This window comes from Scatophagus argus, chromosome 10 (assembly GCF_020382885.2).
Source record: "Scatophagus argus isolate fScaArg1 chromosome 10, fScaArg1.pri, whole genome shotgun sequence".
Taxonomy (NCBI): Eukaryota; Metazoa; Chordata; class Actinopteri; family Scatophagidae; genus Scatophagus; species Scatophagus argus.
The window spans coordinates 15,000,535-15,018,402 of NC_058502.1; the positions used below are offsets into that span (position 1 = coordinate 15,000,535).

A 17,868-nucleotide genomic window follows, 5' to 3' on the forward strand; every position below is an offset into this window, starting at 1 on the left:
AGCACGGCCAGTGCTCAGCGAAAGGGCATAATTACTCCTCCATCTATCTCTGTGCTTCTTAATAAGCCCTTTCTCTGTCGGCATCACAGCCTCACACTCTCTGATTGCTTCAGGTTTTGTTCTTCACTTGTTTGGTCTTCTATTAATCTACATCAGCTTATTCGGTTGAGTTTACCTCGGACTGATCATCATTATGCAAGGTTTTGTGCAATGAAAAAAGAAAAGAAAAGAGTTTTGGCTGCCCTTTGTCTTCTCTAGTCTTTCACCAAACACCACTACATTGCTCTAAACGAGTAAAATGACTCCTCTGGGATAGACTACACAGAGGAAAAATGTAAAAATATTCAGGTCGCGGAGAGCTTGGAGCCGGCCTCAGTGCATACCTGTCCTTCTCCTAATTCAGTGCTTCGCATGAGCATTGGTTTCATGCTGGTTCTGCCTCACTGTAATGAACCCCATCAGTCAATCGACTGAAGTTACGCCCATGCATATCGTATCCCCAGAGGTGTTGCAGCAAAATACCTCCCGTTTCGATGTTTTTTTAATAGTAAGCATTTCCTAATGGCTTGTTGGTATACATTAAAGCACCACAAATGTCAGACTGAGCTACAGTAAAGCAAATCTGATGGTTAAATGCCGTGATTAGCAGAGAACACTGAGAGCAAGGAAGCTGTCGTTCCTGCAAGGCATGAGGAAAACGATGAGGCTGGGTGCTGCCAGAGTTTGATCTCTCTAAGGAATTAAACTGCAGTAAGCATCTATCTCTCTATCCCTCTTTCCCTCTTTTTGTTTTTCTATCCCACTCTCTGTCTCTCAGCGTTGGCATAACATGTAATGTAAATGAGAAAAGTGTTATTTACTGCCGAAGACCAGCTGCTCACTTTTCTTTGCAAATGAGCTCATCAGCAATGTGGCAGATGTGTGTCTGTGCGTCTGTTTGTGTGCGTACATGTGTGTCTTGGGCCGTCTGTTCCCCTTTCCGTCCGTGGCACATCGTTCATCCATGTGTGTCGACTGCTTCTGCCTGCTTCCTCTTGTTGTTTGTGTCACACTGCTGAGTTGCTCCCAAAATGTCATCGTGTAGTTGCAGCTCTTGACAAATTTGGTTGATATTTCACAGGATTGTAGTGCACCAGAGGCTCAGGTAAAACAGCAGGAATGATTTGTTCCTGATTTGTCACAGGCTTTTCTCATCCAGACTGTTTTTTTTTTATATATATATTTTCCTGTCTTGTACAGGGCATCACATTTGAGGAGGTGGAGAATTTCTTCACTTTCTTAAAGAACGTGAATGACGTGGACACAGCCCTGAGTTTCTACCACATGGCTGGAGCCTCCATAGACAAAGGTACACTCACTTTTGCCATTTTTTCCCCGACATTCTCTCTTTCCTCCTAATTAGACCCTTTTACACTTAACTGTTGCCACTTTCATCCCCTCAGAGCTGTTAACACTCAGCCAACCAGATTCCGCTTCCCACATCTCTTTTGCCTGTCTTTGCTCCCACTCTTCACTCAACCATTTGTCATTTGTTTTGTCCATCCATCCATTTATCTGCCACCTCTTCCTCCAGGCCTGCAGGAGAGCGCATGCTCCAATCCAAGAACCATGATCGTGCTCATTTGACAGACCCCCTCCTACTTGACAGTGCGGGCTACTGATGCCCGCTGACACATGTCAGCATCATCAGTGGGGGAGGGAGATGAGGGTTGGGATAGGGCTGACCTCTCTGTACATGGTTGCTCATCCTAAGCACCAGAAAGAGTTTATTTCATCTTGCCAGCTGGTGACTGGAGGGTTTTACCAATGCAGCCAAAGTACCAAATGTCATGTAAAGATTTTCTTCACAATCAAAGCTACCCCTTGTATAGACAGTTGAATGCTTTTAATGTTAAGCAGCTGCAGTAGGATGCTCCATTAACACAGTGTTAGGAGAGTGAACACTGAAGTGTGTAAATGTGATGAAAAAGCAGATCTTAAATGGTATCATACACTTAATTTCATGAAAATCTTAAGGATTGTGATTTCTGACAGATGGAGATATACTGCGGTTGTCCAATGGTTACTCAAGAAGACAAATTACTAAGTGTCCAATCAGTGGTTAAATTACTCTTAGTTCATTTATCTTCCTCAGCTCGTTCATTTTTACTGAATTCATTTGTCTGGCAGATCATAACAATGAAAGTCAACTGAATGTGAGACAGCCCAGGCAGCAAGGACCTAAAGTTTTAATAATATGCCAATTGTTTGATGTGTCATTGTTTTCTCCATTTATCGTTGTAATTTAGCCCTTGAGTGGGTCTCCATATGTTTTCTGTCAACACATCCATTAGTCCTGATTCACTGACAGAACAGCAGCCGCTTTAAGGAAGTGCAGGGTCGACTCATTTCCAGTATATGGTTTTCAACTGCGTGCCTACATCAGACATCTAACGAGCCTGTATGTGCGTGCGTGCGTGCGTGCGTGAGACAGAGTGTGTTGCGGAGGGGTGTTGCTGCCGAGGGTTCGTGGACAGCTGCCAGGCATACGTCCACAAATTATCTGTACCGTCTGAGCAGTGAAACCTTCCTACTCTTCGAGCCTAAAGGAGCCTTCTCATTCCTCTCTTTTCTTTTACAGCTTTGTCTCTCTTTTTTCTTTCTCTCATCACTTTCATCCCACTCTCAAACTCGATGATTTCACACCCTTTTAGTCCAGTTTCTCGTATGTGGGTGTGTTATCTGGAACTGCACATTGTCTTTCTTAAAGGTAGAAACGGAGGACACTGATGGGAATTTTGGTGGAGTGATTCAGCTGTTTGTTTTCTTTTTCCAATGGCAATGCCATTTGCCGGGAGATTTCATTACTCTCCTCTCTTTCTCATACTCCTCTTTTTCTCTTTGCTCCTCCACTTGTGCACCCTTTGAAGTCTGATCAATCAGTAATTCTGGTTGAGACTGTGGAGTCTTTCAATCATTTCATGTATTATCTGTTTGTTTTTCTGAAATGACCCTGAGCCTTTCTTCCTCTCCGGTCTCTCTCCAATTCCCCTCTCAATCTCTAAACCTTCATCCTCTCCCACCTTCCTTATTTTTTTCTCATTCCTCTCAGCCAGTCTCGTTGTCAGCTGGATGTCCTGACTTTCTCCTCCTGCTCTCAGCTCTTTCTTTCTCTGTCTCGTGTCTATCAGATAAGAGTCTCTCTGGTGAATAGGAGCTCTCCCTGTTATCGATTGCGAGCAGTTTGGCTCGCACACAATGTCCTCCACATGGGCCATTTATGAGCTGGCTTGTGTGACTGGCACCTCTGTTACTCTGTCCCACAAATGGTTAATCTCTCTGTGTGTGCTTCCCTCCCTCTGTCTCTCAGTTACCATGAAGCAGGTGGCCCGCACCGTGGCCAAAGTGGAGCTGTCAGATCACGTGTGTGACGTGGTGTTCGCTCTGTTCGACTGTGATGGTAAGCGACTGACAGGTGGAAATCATCAACAAACGACTTCTCCTGCTCTTACTTACTTTTCTCCTGTTATTTCATCATCTGTCACCCCCCGTCCCCCTCCCCTCTCCCCCCGCCTGTCTTCCTCAGGGAACGGAGAGCTTAGTAATAAGGAGTTCATAGCCATTATGAAGCAGCGGCTCATGCGTGGGCTGGAGAAACCCAAGGACATGGGCTTCACTCGGCTGGTGCGTGCCATGTGGAAGTGTGCTCAGGATACCGCCTGGGACTTTGCCACACCAAAGACATAAAAGAGACAGGAGGCAAGGTGTGAGAGGACAGAGAAAAGACATAAAGCAACACCGGTACACCGGTTACTCTCTTTCAGCAGGTCTTCAGAATAAAATGACAATTAACGCAACAAACTCATTATGGCTGCAGCTCTGAGGGGCATCATCAATCTTTAACACATGTTGCACTAGTTCACACTATCAGTATATTGACTGAAGCATGCTGACACAGCACAGGGCGTCCTGAAAGGCTTGTCTGTAGCCTGTCCAAGGCATCTTGGGTATTTGTACATCTTAAAATATACGTATGCTAATTTTGGCCATATTCTACAGAGGAATGAGTAGAGAGTGTGAGCAGTGTGTGACCCTTTGTCAAACTTTAAAAATGGCACTTTTATATCCGCTTAATACGTTTTACTGCAAAAGGCAAGACAAGAAGTGCAGTCAATCTTATTTGACCTTCAGCTGTACAAATGCCGCAGTATGTCTGTTCTATACTGACCACAGACCCTTAGTCATATCTTTGGTGGGATGGAGGGAAGAAGCCTGTAATCTTCTTAGCAACTCTGCATTCAGTCTGCAAGCTCCAGCTGCCTCTTTTCTCCCATCAGTCTGTTTCCATAAAAGATCATCGATGCTTGTCTTGCTCTACAATACATATGTATTCTAATTATTATTGCTCATTGAAACACTTTATATAAGATGGATGTTAAAAGAAATGCTCTATTAAACATGTTTTTAATAATGTAAAAGTGATCTGAGCTTTATTTATGTAAGACTGTGTTCTGCTCGACATGTAAATTGGATTGTTTTCCCGCCTTGTTCTCAATTTTTACACTCTGAATGAGAAAAGCACAGCAGAGGTTTAGTGAGAAATCGGGGGACACCATGAGGTCATTTGTGACATTTTTACACAGAAAATGACAGCTGGTTGTATGCGGTAGCTTTGAGTGTGTGCCAGAAGAAGGAAAAATGGTAATGCTTGTGTGTGCAAGAGCAGTCAGCAGTTTTGTCTAATTAAAATGGACAGGATGGCCAGTCCTCGGCCCCTGCTGCACATTAAAAGAATTTCCTGCAGCCCTTTCGTACGCACACTGTGCTGCATTGGCCTGAAACAAGCTGGCTTGCGCTCTCACACATTGCGACTGACAGACAGAAGTGGTACGCAGTGAGTGATTGCTTGGCAGGAGATTAGGTTGAAGGGCCTCTCATCAGTATTCTTCAGTATTTCCAGAGTATAAGTCTGGCATTAACAGTCGCATGGAACCTTAAATGAATTTTTGTACCAGAAGATCCTCATCCTCTCTGTTGTATGAGCTTTAGAAGGCTCCAGTTTAAACATAAAATTGCGATAGCCGTGACTGGAGGCATTATGTTTGCAGGCAGTTCGTTCATGCATCCGTTCTTGTGACTGCAATGCATCAATGCTTTGGGGAAATTTCTGCAGGTTTGTACAAACATCCAGTTGGACTCAAACAGAACAGATGAGAGTATGGTGTTCAATGGTCACTGGGACCTCACTGGCCATAACTCAAGAATGCATGCACTAATTATGACAAAACTTAATACATGACGGCAAAGGTCAAACCTCACTGTGACGTCATGATGTTCTGCAAACATATTTTTTACATACACTGAAATTCTTCCTCTGCATTTAAGCCATCACTGAAGTGACGCTTGCTGGTTAACTTCTGTCAGGCCAGTGAAGGGGGCCGTGCAGTGGCAGACTCGGGCTGTCTGAGGGGAAGGAGTGAAAAAATCAAAATGGCACCCGCCGCTTGTGGTGAGGCAACAGTGCATAGAAAGTCGTGTTGCATTGATGGTAAAATAGCGCCAAACTCTAGTTAGTTTGTTGAATGATGTGACTCAGATTTAAAGTATAACCAATAACAAACACACAAAGGGGATTAGCAACTATTTGACATGTAGAGATTAACCAGTTTTCTAACTTGAATGGCAGCTTGTGGTACTGCATCACATTTTTTTTTGTTTTTGTTTTTGTTTTTGTTTTTTCCAATTTTAATTGCCTCCCAGAAGGATTTAGACGAGGGGAGGATACAGCATGAACTCCTTCATGTAAACGGTAAGATTTTTTAAAATTTCTTTTCTTTTTAAAAAAATGTCATTAGTAGAAAGATGCAGATGGATATTTCACTTGTTCACCTTTCTTGAGATATTTCTGGTCATCTCTTTTGTCTTAATAAGTGTGAAACATTTATTGTAAAAGGCAAATATCAACTAATTTAAAATTTTGTTCAGAAATGTAAGAAAAGTAATGAACAGCAGCAAGGTTGGTCATGTTTATGTCTATTCTTCCCCAAAATCTGAACTTTATGTGAAGGCACAGAAACATTTCCTCAGCATATGGATGCATGAACTGCATGGACAGTGCATGTGCTGTTCATTAAGAGTATTTTTGCCATCTGTCGTGTCACATAAAACATGAGTAATATTTTCTCTGCATAACCACCTTACTGCAATTAGTGCAAGGCCTGTGTGAATGGAGTTACAGGATACTAAAGAAAAAAAGTCCTTCATTTTCTGATTCAGCCCATCAATGTTGTGTCACTGTCACAATTAAGACCCAGCAGACTTTTACTGACAACATGGAAGGAAAGCTACCTCTCTTTGCTTTGAAAGAGCAGGGAGCAGCATGAGTTGCTGAAAACATTTTAGATTTGCCTTTTTGTGTTGTGTAAAATATTCTGAGACATCCAGGATTTAATATCCCAGAGGAAAAGCTGGATGAACTGACAGGAGGAGAATGCATAGTTTACAGTAAATAGAAAATTAGACCAAGAACTGAGACTTGGCTCCCCATATGTGAAATTTAAAAGATATCTTGGAGATATCTACACATTTTACAGAAAATAAGGGGTGAAGTTTTCCAGATGAGGTACAGTACTAAGTCTCTGCTAAAACTGAATGGCTGATGGCACCAAAGCTATTAAAAGAAGATGGTTATTGTGTGAAGAAGAAAATGAACACAAATGAAGCAAATTGAATGAAGCTCAGTAACTGCTGTAAAAGCTGCCAGTGTCTTGGGTTCGGGTAACTACATAAGAAAATAATCCTGGTGCTGTCATAATGATGTCATCAGGCTTACTTCTCACTGGGCTTAGACAATGGGAAGTGCTGGGTCTACATTTTTGGAGTTTGACCCATATCATGGACTAAAGCAGGCATCTCAAACTGGTCCACAGGAGGGCCGCTGTGGCTGCAGGTTTTTGTGCCAACCAACCAAGAGCACACCGTTTGACCAATCAACTGTCTGAAGACGGAGATCAGTTGATTAAATGAGTCAAGTCTGGTGTGCTGCTACTTGGTTGGAAAGAAAACCTGCAGCCTGTGCTGTAAGGTAAGCAATACATTTTTAACCTGTTATGCCAAGTCTCCCAGTTTTATGGAAGTGCAATGTTAAATTTGTTGAGTACCCCTTTAAAAACAATGGCCTTCTGCCACTATTGCTCTACCTGCAGTTCCTGACAGGCCAGTGAGCAGAGTGCAACACACTGGACAATCACCCTCAAAACTGACCTGTGGTAAGTGAAAAGGTTTCACATACTGTACAATGAGTTGCACACTTACAACTAAATGTCAGTCCTAAAGCAAAGAGGTACCTGACTGCCATCTAGTGGCTTCGATGAAATTTTTGTGAAGTCTGAAGGTACTTGTACTTGTACTAACAATGGACTTTCCATGACTGTTACTTCAAAGAGTGCTAATGACATGAGGAATACATGGAATACATGTCTGTGACAGTAGATGGACAAAGCGGCTCTTAATTTGTGGGTGCCTGTTAAAAACACTGACTTCCTCCTCGTTTCTGTGTATGTGAAACTGCTGTTCAGTGAGAAACTGCTTCCACTGTAACCGAAACACATTAGCAATGTCAAACTGAGGAGAAGTGTTAAATAAACAAACTAAAACTAGCACCTTAGACATTTGGCTGAAATTTCACCCTATTTAGTGCATGAATTCTTAAGTTGTGGCTACAGGTGTGTTTTATGAGATAACACTGATCTCTGACAAACATTTCCTAATCGTCTCTGAGTCAAAGTTGACATTTGTGGCAGATTCAGGTTCCCTCTTTGCGTTCCTGAGATGTTGGCTTTGTGAGAACGGACACACAAACAGTATGTAAGGACGACCTGAAAACATAATGAACAACTATCTCTAGCAGGGAAATCTTAAACAAGCTGCAAAATCATTATTCCAGTCCCACCAACACGTAATCTGTTAGGTCTTTAATTAGCACTACAAGAAGCGACAAAAAAATAAGAGGTACACATCAAGTAAATTCAAATAATTGAAACGAACATGGCTCTCTCTTATGCTGGAGAATTAAATTCCATCCCACTGATGGACAGATCAGGAGAGATTGACAGGGGTATCCTAACATCAGAACAGAACAATAGTTTCAATCTAAAATGGATTGAGAACAACTTGAGATGGCTTTAAAGGTTCTAAATATTGAAATGGAATAAAACATAATAAATACACAGTATAAAACTTAGTTCTACTCTCCAAGTGTTCATGTAATGTAGAGACAAAAAACCCCCATCATGCACCCTCACCACATTTAAATGTGGCCAAATAAAAATCAACAAACTTCAAGAATTCATGTGAACCATTAAGAAAAAAAAAAAAAAAACACCAGGCTTTTCTTAACACATGATGGACCTGTTAGAAGGGATGGAAAATCATCATTCACACATAAATGAAAAACCCATGTTACACAGAAATTACACATTTTTCATTTGAGATTAAAGTACAGGTTTAAGTCAAAACAAGAAAAAGAAACAGGGGTCCAACAGACAAACAGGTTTTTGTTTTTAAACCATTGATAGGTAGCCTGCAGCCACCTAGTGGCCATACGTGGTAATATTGTCACATTGAGGTCAACCATAAACAGTACAGTCCGAAGTCACAGCTGGGAGCATCTCTCTCCTGCTGCCACAGCTCCTCTAACTGTAGCTTCAGATGAGAGATCAAACAAATGGTCTCCATTACAAACTAAGGGCAGCTAACTAAAGTGTCAGCTCAGCTCCACAGGTCACATTCCTCTGTCAGCGCGCTACTGTCACAGCTGGATGATGATGATAGACGGACTGTTTACAGGGAAAGGAAGCAGACAACCAATAGTCCTGTTCGCAGAGGTAAAGTAGAGTTCAGGTGAGAGTGAGAGGGTCCTCAGTCACTGTCAAACTTAATAGAGTTGACTGAAGTGGAGATGGCTCCACCGCGGTAGCTTCCCCTCTTCTTCTTTGTCTTTTCGTGGCGAAATGACTTGCCTTTTGTGAACTTGAGTACATCGTTAGCTTTCTGGCCCCAGTCTCCCATGGCTCCCCTCTGACACAGCAGACAAGACAAAACATAGCTTAGTAAATTCTTAGCTCACCCTCAGCAATCTTAATGTACAGTGCTGCTGTAAGAATTCACAGTGCCTACTGAGCTCACCTTTGCATCAAAAGAGTTGTCTACAAGACGGGGATCCACATCTACTTCTTCCGCTCTTATTCTACGGAATGGTATGTTGGAAGACTGAAAGACACAAATTTATGTCCATCAGATTATGGCCCTTGACCCTTCAGGAGAACAATAAATTTAATCTGGAAGCCATACAAGTTCTGACCGAAGTTGTTTTAGAAACAACACAACACACGCTGGCAGACCAGGCTTAGGCCCACGTTCTAGTCAGCAGCAGGTCATACCTTCTGGTTGGCTTTAGGAAACGTCTGTGGTGTGGTTGTTGCCTTCTTGTTTTTTGGCGTCTTGACTTCTGTATCTTCATCTTCACTTTCTGATGATTCTTCGTCCCTTTTTCTCTTTCCATTGGTACCTACATAAAATCAGTGGACAACGGGTTATTTGTGCTCATATTAAAAGGAGAACAACTGCATACCAGTCAACATAAGTGTTTCATAAAACCTAAGATGCATGAAATAGTAATACTACAACTGATGTAAATAGTGTTGAGCATAGCTTTTCTTGTAATGGCTCTTTGGGGAATCCAGTGGGCATTTTTGTCCATTAATTAAATTAATGTCCCTGTTAAGTGCATGTTCAGTTTTTGAGACTTACCATTTGCTGTGGGGGTGGTGGGTGCTGTGGCTGCTTTACGTGGTGCTTCCTCCTCATCTGATGAACTGTCTGAGGAGCTGCTGCTCTCTTTAGCTTTAGCTGCTGGAGTTGTCTTGGCTGCTGCAGCAGGTGGCGCAGATTTTACAGCACTTTTACTCGTCTCTTCTTCCTCTTCAGAGCTGCTGTCACTGGATGAGGACTCTGCTGGCTTTGCTGGGGTCTTGGCTGCCTTGGGCGTTGCAGCCTTGCCGTTGGTGACTGCAGGCTTAGCAGGGGTGGACTTTGCCTCTGTCTCTGAATCAGAGCTGTCCGAGGAGTCAGAGCTGCTCTCCTCAGCCTTCTTTTTGGAAGTTGCAGCTGTGGGCTTGGGAACCGGTGCTGCCTTCTTGGGTTCCTCCTCATCACTGGAGCTGTCAGAGTCTGAGCTGCTGCCTTGTGCTGCCACAGGCTTTGCTGCAGGCTTTGCTGCAGGCTTTGCAGCTGGGGTAGCTGGTTTGCCTGCTGCTGGCTTGGCTTTCACTGGTTCCTCCTCATCCTCAGAAGAAGAGTCAGAGTCAGAACTGCTCTCTGCTGCAGCAGCAGGCTTTACAGCAGGAGTGGCAGGCTTCGAGGCCGGTGTTGCTGGCTTACCTGCTGCAGGTTTAGCCTTGACTGGTTCATCTTCATCTTCAGAGGAGGAGTCGGAGTCAGAGCTGCTCTCTGCTGCAGCAGGGGCCTTTGCAACAGGGGTAGCAGGTTTTGAAGCTGGAGTAGCTGGTTTAACTACTGATGGTTTAGCTGTAGCTGTTTCTTCCTCATCCTCAGAGGAGGAGTCAGAGCCTGAGCTGCTCTCTGCTGCAGCAGCAGGCTTTACTGCAGGAGTGGCAGGCTTTGATGGTTTAGCTGCTGCAGGTTTAGCCTTTACTGGTTCATCATCTTCAGAGGAGGAGTCAGACTCCGAGCTGCTTTCTGCTGCAGCAGCAGGTTTCACTGCAGGAGTGGCAGGCTTTGAGGCTGGTGTTGATGGCTTAGCTGCTGCAGGTTTAGCCTTGACTGGTTCATCTTCATCTTCAGAGGAGGAGTCAGACTCCGAGCTGCTTTCTGCTGCAGCAGCAGGCTTTGCAACAGGGGTAGCAGGTTTTGAAGCAGGGGTAGAAGGTTTAGCCACTGGCTTGGCTTTCACTGGTTCTTCCTCCTCAGAGGAGGAGTCCTCTGAATCAGAGCTGCTCTCTGCTGCCTTGGCTGGGGGTTTGGAAGCAGCAGCAGATGTGGGTGTGGCTGCAGCTTTGGTGGAAGGTTTTGCTGGAGCCTCATCTTCTGAGCTGCTATCCGAGTCTGCGATGAACCAAAAATAATACGATGAACACATGAATGTACACTCAGTTGCCAGTTTATTATAGACTTCATGATTGAATATTCTAATGTTCAGAGATGTTACTTCAAAATGCCACTTGACAGAACTGGATAGACATGCAAACAATCTGTGCAACATAATATGTGATGTAGTGTGGAGTGACAAGCTGATGCTTGGTCTGTTTAAAGCAGGAAAAAAATGGCTGGCTGTCACAAACCTTCTAAAATTACAATTAAACACAGTTCAGTACACTAAAATTTGTTACTGAAAGCATCTGAGATTTGATCACCACTGCCTAGTTTGATTTAATGAGCCTCGTCTCGCACTGACTGGATCTGCAAACTGGAGGCAATTGGATGACACATCTGCCAGAGCAAATGAGAGCTTGCAATGAAGGTAGACTAAGTAACAAGAATAACTCTGTATAGGGTCAAATTTATCGCAGGACTGTGTAGTCATTACTGACTAAATGATGAATGCTACACCTTGATTCTAACCACAAACTGGTAGAACAGGCAAAAATGTTTATAGAAATGAAAAAAAAAAATCATGACATAACAATATATCTCGCTTCCAGAAGTGCTGATGCCATGTGCCCAAATATTTCCCAAAGTCTCTTACCTGAGCTTGAGGACTCATCTTTTTTAGCTGGGGTTTTTGCAGGTGCAGGTTTAGCTGTTGGCTTCTTTGCCATTTCCTCCTCCTCTGAACTGGAATCCTCCTCTGAGGAGTCTTCTTTAGCAGGTGTGACAGCTTTAGCTGGAGCAGCCTTAGCAGGAGTCACCTTCGTTGGAGGTTTCTTCACCTCCTCTTCATCCTCTGAACTTGAGTCAGAGTCAGAGTCTTTAGCAGGTGCAGCCTTGGTCGGGGCAGGTTTGACTGGGGCTGCTTTAGCTGGGGTGACTTTGGCTGCAGGCTTCTTCGCTTCCTCTTCATCTGAGCTTGAATCTGTAAAAACATGGGCATGAAGAAAAACGGTGGATTCCTTTATTTATGGAATGGCAGTGAGTAGGAAATGACAAACTGGGATTCTGATTATTACCTGAGCTCTCAGAGCTGGACTCCTGCTTCTTTGCAGCAGGTTTAGGCACAGCAGGTTTTGTAGCAGTGGTCTTTACTGGTGCAGGTTTCACTGTAAGGATTATAGCGCTGTTAGATATGCCAGTAAAACAGCGAGACTTCAAGTTGAGAAAAGTGGGCTCCTCTTACCAGCTGCTTTCTTCTCTTCTTCCTCGTCGCTGCTGTCATCACTGCTATCTGAGGAGTCGCTATCCTTGGCTTTGCTGGCTGCTGCTGGAGCAGGAGTTTTCTGGACTGAAGCAGGAGGTGGGACTGCACTGTACGCTCCTGCCAAAGCAAAGGAAACTGATCAGCTTCATACATCCTTTGTATAAACACAATATTTTAAGCAATTAGGAGCAGGTACTCAAGCCATGACAACGTCTTGTCTTCTGACGTGACACACAGTCAGGGTCTTGGATGCGAAGAATGAAAATGGGCACAGGGAGGAATGAGCAGTGTGGGGCTATGATGCATCAACATCATAATCATGGCCTCCCAGACGGTGCTAGCAAGTTTACATCTTATTTTTGAAATGAACAAAAAAGATGAAAGGATAAAACTGTAAATCTTGAAATTGAAATACTGTCAGAAAAATGTAAAAACAAATGATAGCTTTGCTCTAAATAATGAATGTCTTTGAACACTGAAGATCAATCAGGCCTCCAAAGATGTTCACTGCTATTTCCAGGGCCGCAACTGTTTTGTAACCAGACATTGTCAGGCTGTTATTGTGTAGTGTGTGGAAGCGTTGAGCACTCAGTCATAAAAAGAAAAGGCTATGAAGACACACCTGCTTTGGGTTTTTTGCTGGGTGGAGCCTCATCTTCAGATGAAGAGTCCTCACTGCTTGATTCAGCAGCAGCAGTTTTTACTGGGGCAGGTTTGACTGGAACCTATCAGGACATGTGAAATAAACAATTGACGTTCGCTATACACACTACATTAATCGTTTAACTTGTTTTACTTTATACCTAACACAGTGAATAAAGATGAACAACAACATGTGACAATATTAATCTTCAGCATACCTTGGATGGTTCTTCATCTTCAGAATCTGAGGAACTGTCTTCACTGCTGCTTTCCTGCTTCTTCTGAGCAGCACCTTTAGCAGGTACAGCTGGTTTGGGTTCTGTTATACAGAGGAGAATTAATGAAAACACATTTTCGTTACTAGCTCAGTTTTAGTTGAGAGTTTAAGGGAGTAGCATTACACAGTGTTGATGACTTCTGGCAGTGAACTCACTTGGGGCAGGAGCTTTGGCAGGCTGCTCGTCCTCAGAGTCAGACTCTTCACTGCTGGAGCTGCTGTCTTTCTTCCTTGCAGCAGATGCAGCAGGGGGCTTCACGGGAGCCTACACACACAAACTTTATTTTAACGAATGCAGCAACATCACAAACATGCCCTTGTCCCACGGACTGGATGAAGAATGCAGCCTCATTTTGGATGCTTCTTCTCACCTTTGCAGGAGCTTTTGCTGGAGCCTTCTCATCCTCTGAATCACTGGAGTCTTCACTGCTGCTGGATGCAGCTTTAGCAGCTGCTGCCGCTTTGGCCGGGACTGTCTTGGCTGTTAAAACCATTAAATATGAATGTAATCAGATTATGCTTGTAGGGTTTCAGAATAACACATATAATATTACTGACAGAATTTAACCAGAAGCATTGGCCCTCTCTAAAAGATATACTGATGCTACCTGCAGGGGCTGCCTTAGCTGGTTTTGCAACAGGCTCGTCATCCTCGCTGCTTGACTCTTCGCTGCTGGAACTCTCCGCACTGGTTTTTGCCTTCTTAGCTGATGGACCATTTGTAGCTTCAGCCTTGTTGGGAGGCGCCTTTCGCTTCTTAGATTCAGGAGACCTATGAAGATTGACAGCAACGTTAACAAGGGAGATTAACCTGAAATCGAATTCACTTGTCATCTGTAACGTGAACAGTTTAGATTCTAACAGTGTGAAGTCTGTTTTATGTTTCATTTTTGTCTTCAGGAGTTTTGACAGACTAGATAAAATTGCTACATGTTAATGCCGGCAACTAAAAGAGAAAAAACGACCCACAATGGCCTCAGATTTCAAGTTTCCTAACATTTTTGTCAACTAAAACCAATAAACATAGAATATCATAGAAAGATGCACGCAACTCACTTCATCCAGAAGTTGTAGATGTTGACGAGGCTGTCTTCATTTTGATCTTGTGGAGTCTGTGGAGACGACACATGAAACACTGACTTAGCTAATGTCTTCCACCAGTTGTATAAATTGGTAAAATCTAACAAATGCTTGCAACTCACAATGTAAAATACCGTATGATTCCCATTCAGTCTCATAAAGGAAAACATTAATTAGCTCAAGAACAATTAACAGCGGGAACACAACTTGTATTCGACACTCGAGGTACACGTGCTAACACCGGGTGGCTGTGCGGTCTCTGATTGAAGCTAACGTTACTGGTTACTCCTCGTGCAGTCTTCCTAACAACTTCACGAAACAGACAGCACGAACAGCTGGTTGTCAGCGACGCAAAGCGAAGCCCTTACCACTTTAGTCTGCTTCAGGAACTGCTGGGCCGCCTTGGTGAACTTGTTCTCCAGCAGAAATGAATAAACGCACTTGTAAAGATCACTCGGTATCGCACTTTTCTCCGCCATCTTCACCACGCTCCTTCTGTAAGGGAAGGAAGTGAACGGAACCGTCACTTGTGGGCATGTGCGCAGGCGCATAATGACGACGTCAGCATACTCAATAGCAGACAATTTTTACTTTAGCAGACAATCCGTACATTTAATTGCTAAAGAAATCTAAACTGGGTCTAATTCAGTCGACCATTTTCTGTTCTAAGTAATGTTACGCACAAATAAAAGTTATAGCTCTGAGTCTGGAAAAAAATATTTCGATCTTGAATAACCGCTATCCCATTTTTCTGACAGGGATTTATTGGTTTGCAGATGAAACGAATGAGTGAAAAAAATAATTTAATCTGTATTGTACATATTAATTTAACCTTTGTTTGGAACCACAATTAATCCACCACTCTTTTTATTTAAATGTGTGTCCGTATGTGTAGTATATAGGCGCACACTTTATACGTCATCACTAAAGACCTTTCTTGTCCCTCGTGTCATAACATGGTCGTCTCTGTACCTACTATGCCAATGACACATACTATGTGCTAGTTGAATTGAAAAAAGTGTGAATTGAGGATTTCTTCGCCGAAACAATGCCTCGCTACGAACTGGCCCTGATCTTGAAGGCGATGCAGCGGCCGGAGACAGTGACTGCTCTCCGGCGGACTGTGGAGACTTTAATGGAGCGGGGCGCGGTGGTGAGGGACCTGGAGAACCTGGGAGATAGACTGCTGCCTTACGTGATGACAAAACACAATCAGAGGCACCATAGAGGGACTTACTTTCTGGTCGATTTCTACGCAGCCCCCAGCATCCTTCCAGGTTTAATGGATCACCTACACCGTGATGTGGACGTGGTTAGGCCCACTGTGCTGAAGAAGGACGTCCGTGTTCCCAGCAACTGCTGTGGACCCAAACAGTGATCAAATGTAAGGAATGACCGATGTGGACAAGCGATGTATTTGTGTTGAAATTACACTCTCACCTGGTGTGTGTTTTTCATCAACGTAAGCCAGCAACATTCGTCAAAAAAGTTGACTACAACTAAAGAATATTTTCTTTATTTACTAATCTGTATAATTAGTCAACACATAGACAAGAGCATATGACAGTTTAAGATAGAGCACAGGATGATGACATTCAGTCTATGATATAAAACCAAGAAGATCAAATAACACATTATATTTATCCACATCCACAGTTTTCCTGTTTGCATAAATTAATTGATAAAGCCAAAAAGTAATCAGGTTTTCTGCCATTGGACCAATCAATTAACTACTAGTACTACCTGGGTTAATAAGAGGCAGTGCACAGTAAGTGCTTAAAATTATGTGATTTTGACTTGTTAACATGATACTGGAGTGATGTCCAAAACTGTAAGTATTTCTCAGGTATTAAAATGTGAAGTAACACTGAAGATAGCTGTAAAAATGTCCACTAAAGACTACTGTAAAAATATGCAACAATATTAGTACTGGTTGACTCAGGAGGGCAACTATCGGATACTGATTTTGTTTTTATTGATTTGAAAACATTGCCTCATACTGTGGTGTCCTGTCTTCTTATATGTGAAATTCAGTTGAGTTTAACAGATGATAAACAACATACACATGATGTTATATTGTTACAGTCCTGACAAAGAGACTGTAGATCCTGACATAATCTCATTGCAGTGCCTCTTCTGCTGGAAAAATGAACAGAAGTAGTGATTGAGTCAGGCCACAGACTCATTGTACCACAGAGTTAGGGGGTGGACTCGTTATGGCTGTGCTGATAAGAAATGGAAATCCAAGAGATGACATATCAAAGGCTATTGGCTATTACATCCTAACCGTACCCACCAATACAAGAGATATATTTTTGTAATGGTCAGTGCCAATATGCCTGTTTATGTGAATATGTAGTAGAGCCAGGACAATATCTATGGCACATATAATATTACCATAAATGGTGATACGGATTATCAGGAAGGTGTAGTACAGAAATGGCAAAAATGTACTCACAAGCCATGTTGCTGTTACATAGTTTGCCCACCAGAAAGCGCTGTTTATTTTTCAGCAGTAAAATTCCACGCTCAGTACATACCACAATGAAACAATTGAGGTGGATCTTCATAAAAAATGGAATGAAATGTGTTCCTGCAGTCAGCGTCCTTTACTTTCTGTTTGATGCTGTGCTGACTGTGTTGGAATTTAACCCCTGTGTAATGGCTCTTGTTTTTGTTTTACAGGTTTTCACAGCTCATATATCCAGAAGATGTACAGTGCGATGCTTCCCTCTTTGACGTTTTCAGTAGTTGTTGGCCTACATTTGGATGTTATGTCATAATAAACTGCTTTTTTTTTCTATCTGAGTTGTAATTTTTTTTTCTTGACTCCTTGCTAAAAACAATTGCATATTGTAATTCAACTGCGTTTAGTAATGTGATGGCAAATTCAAGTCTTATTTTTATTCTAGGCTGATATGTTGTTTTTAACCAGCTCTGAATGTTCTGAGTGGTGAAATAACCATCCAGACGTGATTACTGTTCTCTGAGAAAACCCTGTCAATGATAAACTGCTATCAGTTTGCTACTGAGCTTTTAAACTGAGTTGCGTTGACCTCATTAAATAAAAATGAAAAACCATGCATAATTTTCAGGAGATTATAATGTTTTCTCCTGAACCAGCAACAGACTTTGATCTGTATTAGTTCACTGGAATGGCATGTTGTTTAAATGTTGCTAAATCCACCTTTGCTTGCTTGGTCACACGATGTATTTACAGTCTGGGGGCGGTTTTAACAGTTTTAATCCACTTTGTTGAAATTAACATTGATTTTTTTGTTTTCTTTCCAATGACGTTCTGTTAAGATACTAAAATATATTTATTAGACGCGATTTGTATATAGCCACCAATACAGCACAAAGTGAAAATGCTAGAGTTTAGTGTGGAAACGTAAACCTGTAGAATGATTAACTAATATATAAGTTAATAAGTTTTCTCCAAACATAACGAAATATAATGCACAACACTATAATGCACAACCCGATATAGGTCTATTTTAATTTGTGTCTTCCTATA

General features: G+C 42.5%; 3 protein-coding genes across 6 annotated transcripts in view; 2 read left to right on the top strand and 1 right to left on the bottom strand.

Moving 5' to 3' along the window:
• The window catches only part of micu1 (mitochondrial calcium uptake 1), a 29,381-nt gene extending 24,924 nt beyond the window's left edge, over nt 1–4,457 (top strand). For all 4 annotated transcript variants that reach the window (XM_046402391.1, XM_046402392.1, XM_046402393.1 and 1 more), the window contains 3 exons: nt 1,240–1,348; nt 3,350–3,439; nt 3,566–4,457. In XM_046402391.1, coding sequence (XP_046258347.1) covers nt 1,240–1,348; nt 3,350–3,439; nt 3,566–3,726 — 360 coding nt within the window. In that variant the 3' untranslated portion in view covers nt 3,727–4,457. The remainder of the gene's footprint in view (nt 1–1,239; nt 1,349–3,349; nt 3,440–3,565) is intronic.
• Nucleotides 4,458–7,196: 2,739 nt separating this feature from the next.
• mrps6 (mitochondrial ribosomal protein S6) lies at nt 7,197–17,154 on the top strand. Its single transcript, XM_046402409.1, has 3 exons — nt 7,197–7,247; nt 15,254–15,735; nt 17,037–17,154. The coding sequence occupies exon 2, from the start codon at nt 15,400–15,402 to the stop codon at nt 15,727–15,729; it is 330 nt and encodes a 109-aa protein (XP_046258365.1). The 5' UTR covers nt 7,197–7,247; nt 15,254–15,399; the 3' UTR covers nt 15,730–15,735; nt 17,037–17,154.
• nolc1 (nucleolar and coiled-body phosphoprotein 1) lies at nt 7,938–14,891 on the bottom strand. The gene is made up of 14 exons (XM_046402376.1): nt 14,720–14,891; nt 14,328–14,383; nt 13,880–14,043; nt 13,643–13,752; nt 13,428–13,536; nt 13,213–13,313; nt 12,975–13,077; nt 12,332–12,469; nt 12,165–12,254; nt 11,744–12,070; nt 9,790–11,103; nt 9,420–9,547; nt 9,166–9,249; nt 7,938–9,057 (listed from the first exon to the last, which is right to left on the bottom strand). The coding sequence occupies exons 1-14, from the start codon at nt 14,828–14,830 to the stop codon at nt 8,899–8,901; spliced, it is 2,994 nt and encodes a 997-aa protein (XP_046258332.1). The 5' UTR covers nt 14,831–14,891; the 3' UTR covers nt 7,938–8,898.
• Nucleotides 17,155–17,868: the final 714 nt, after the last annotated feature.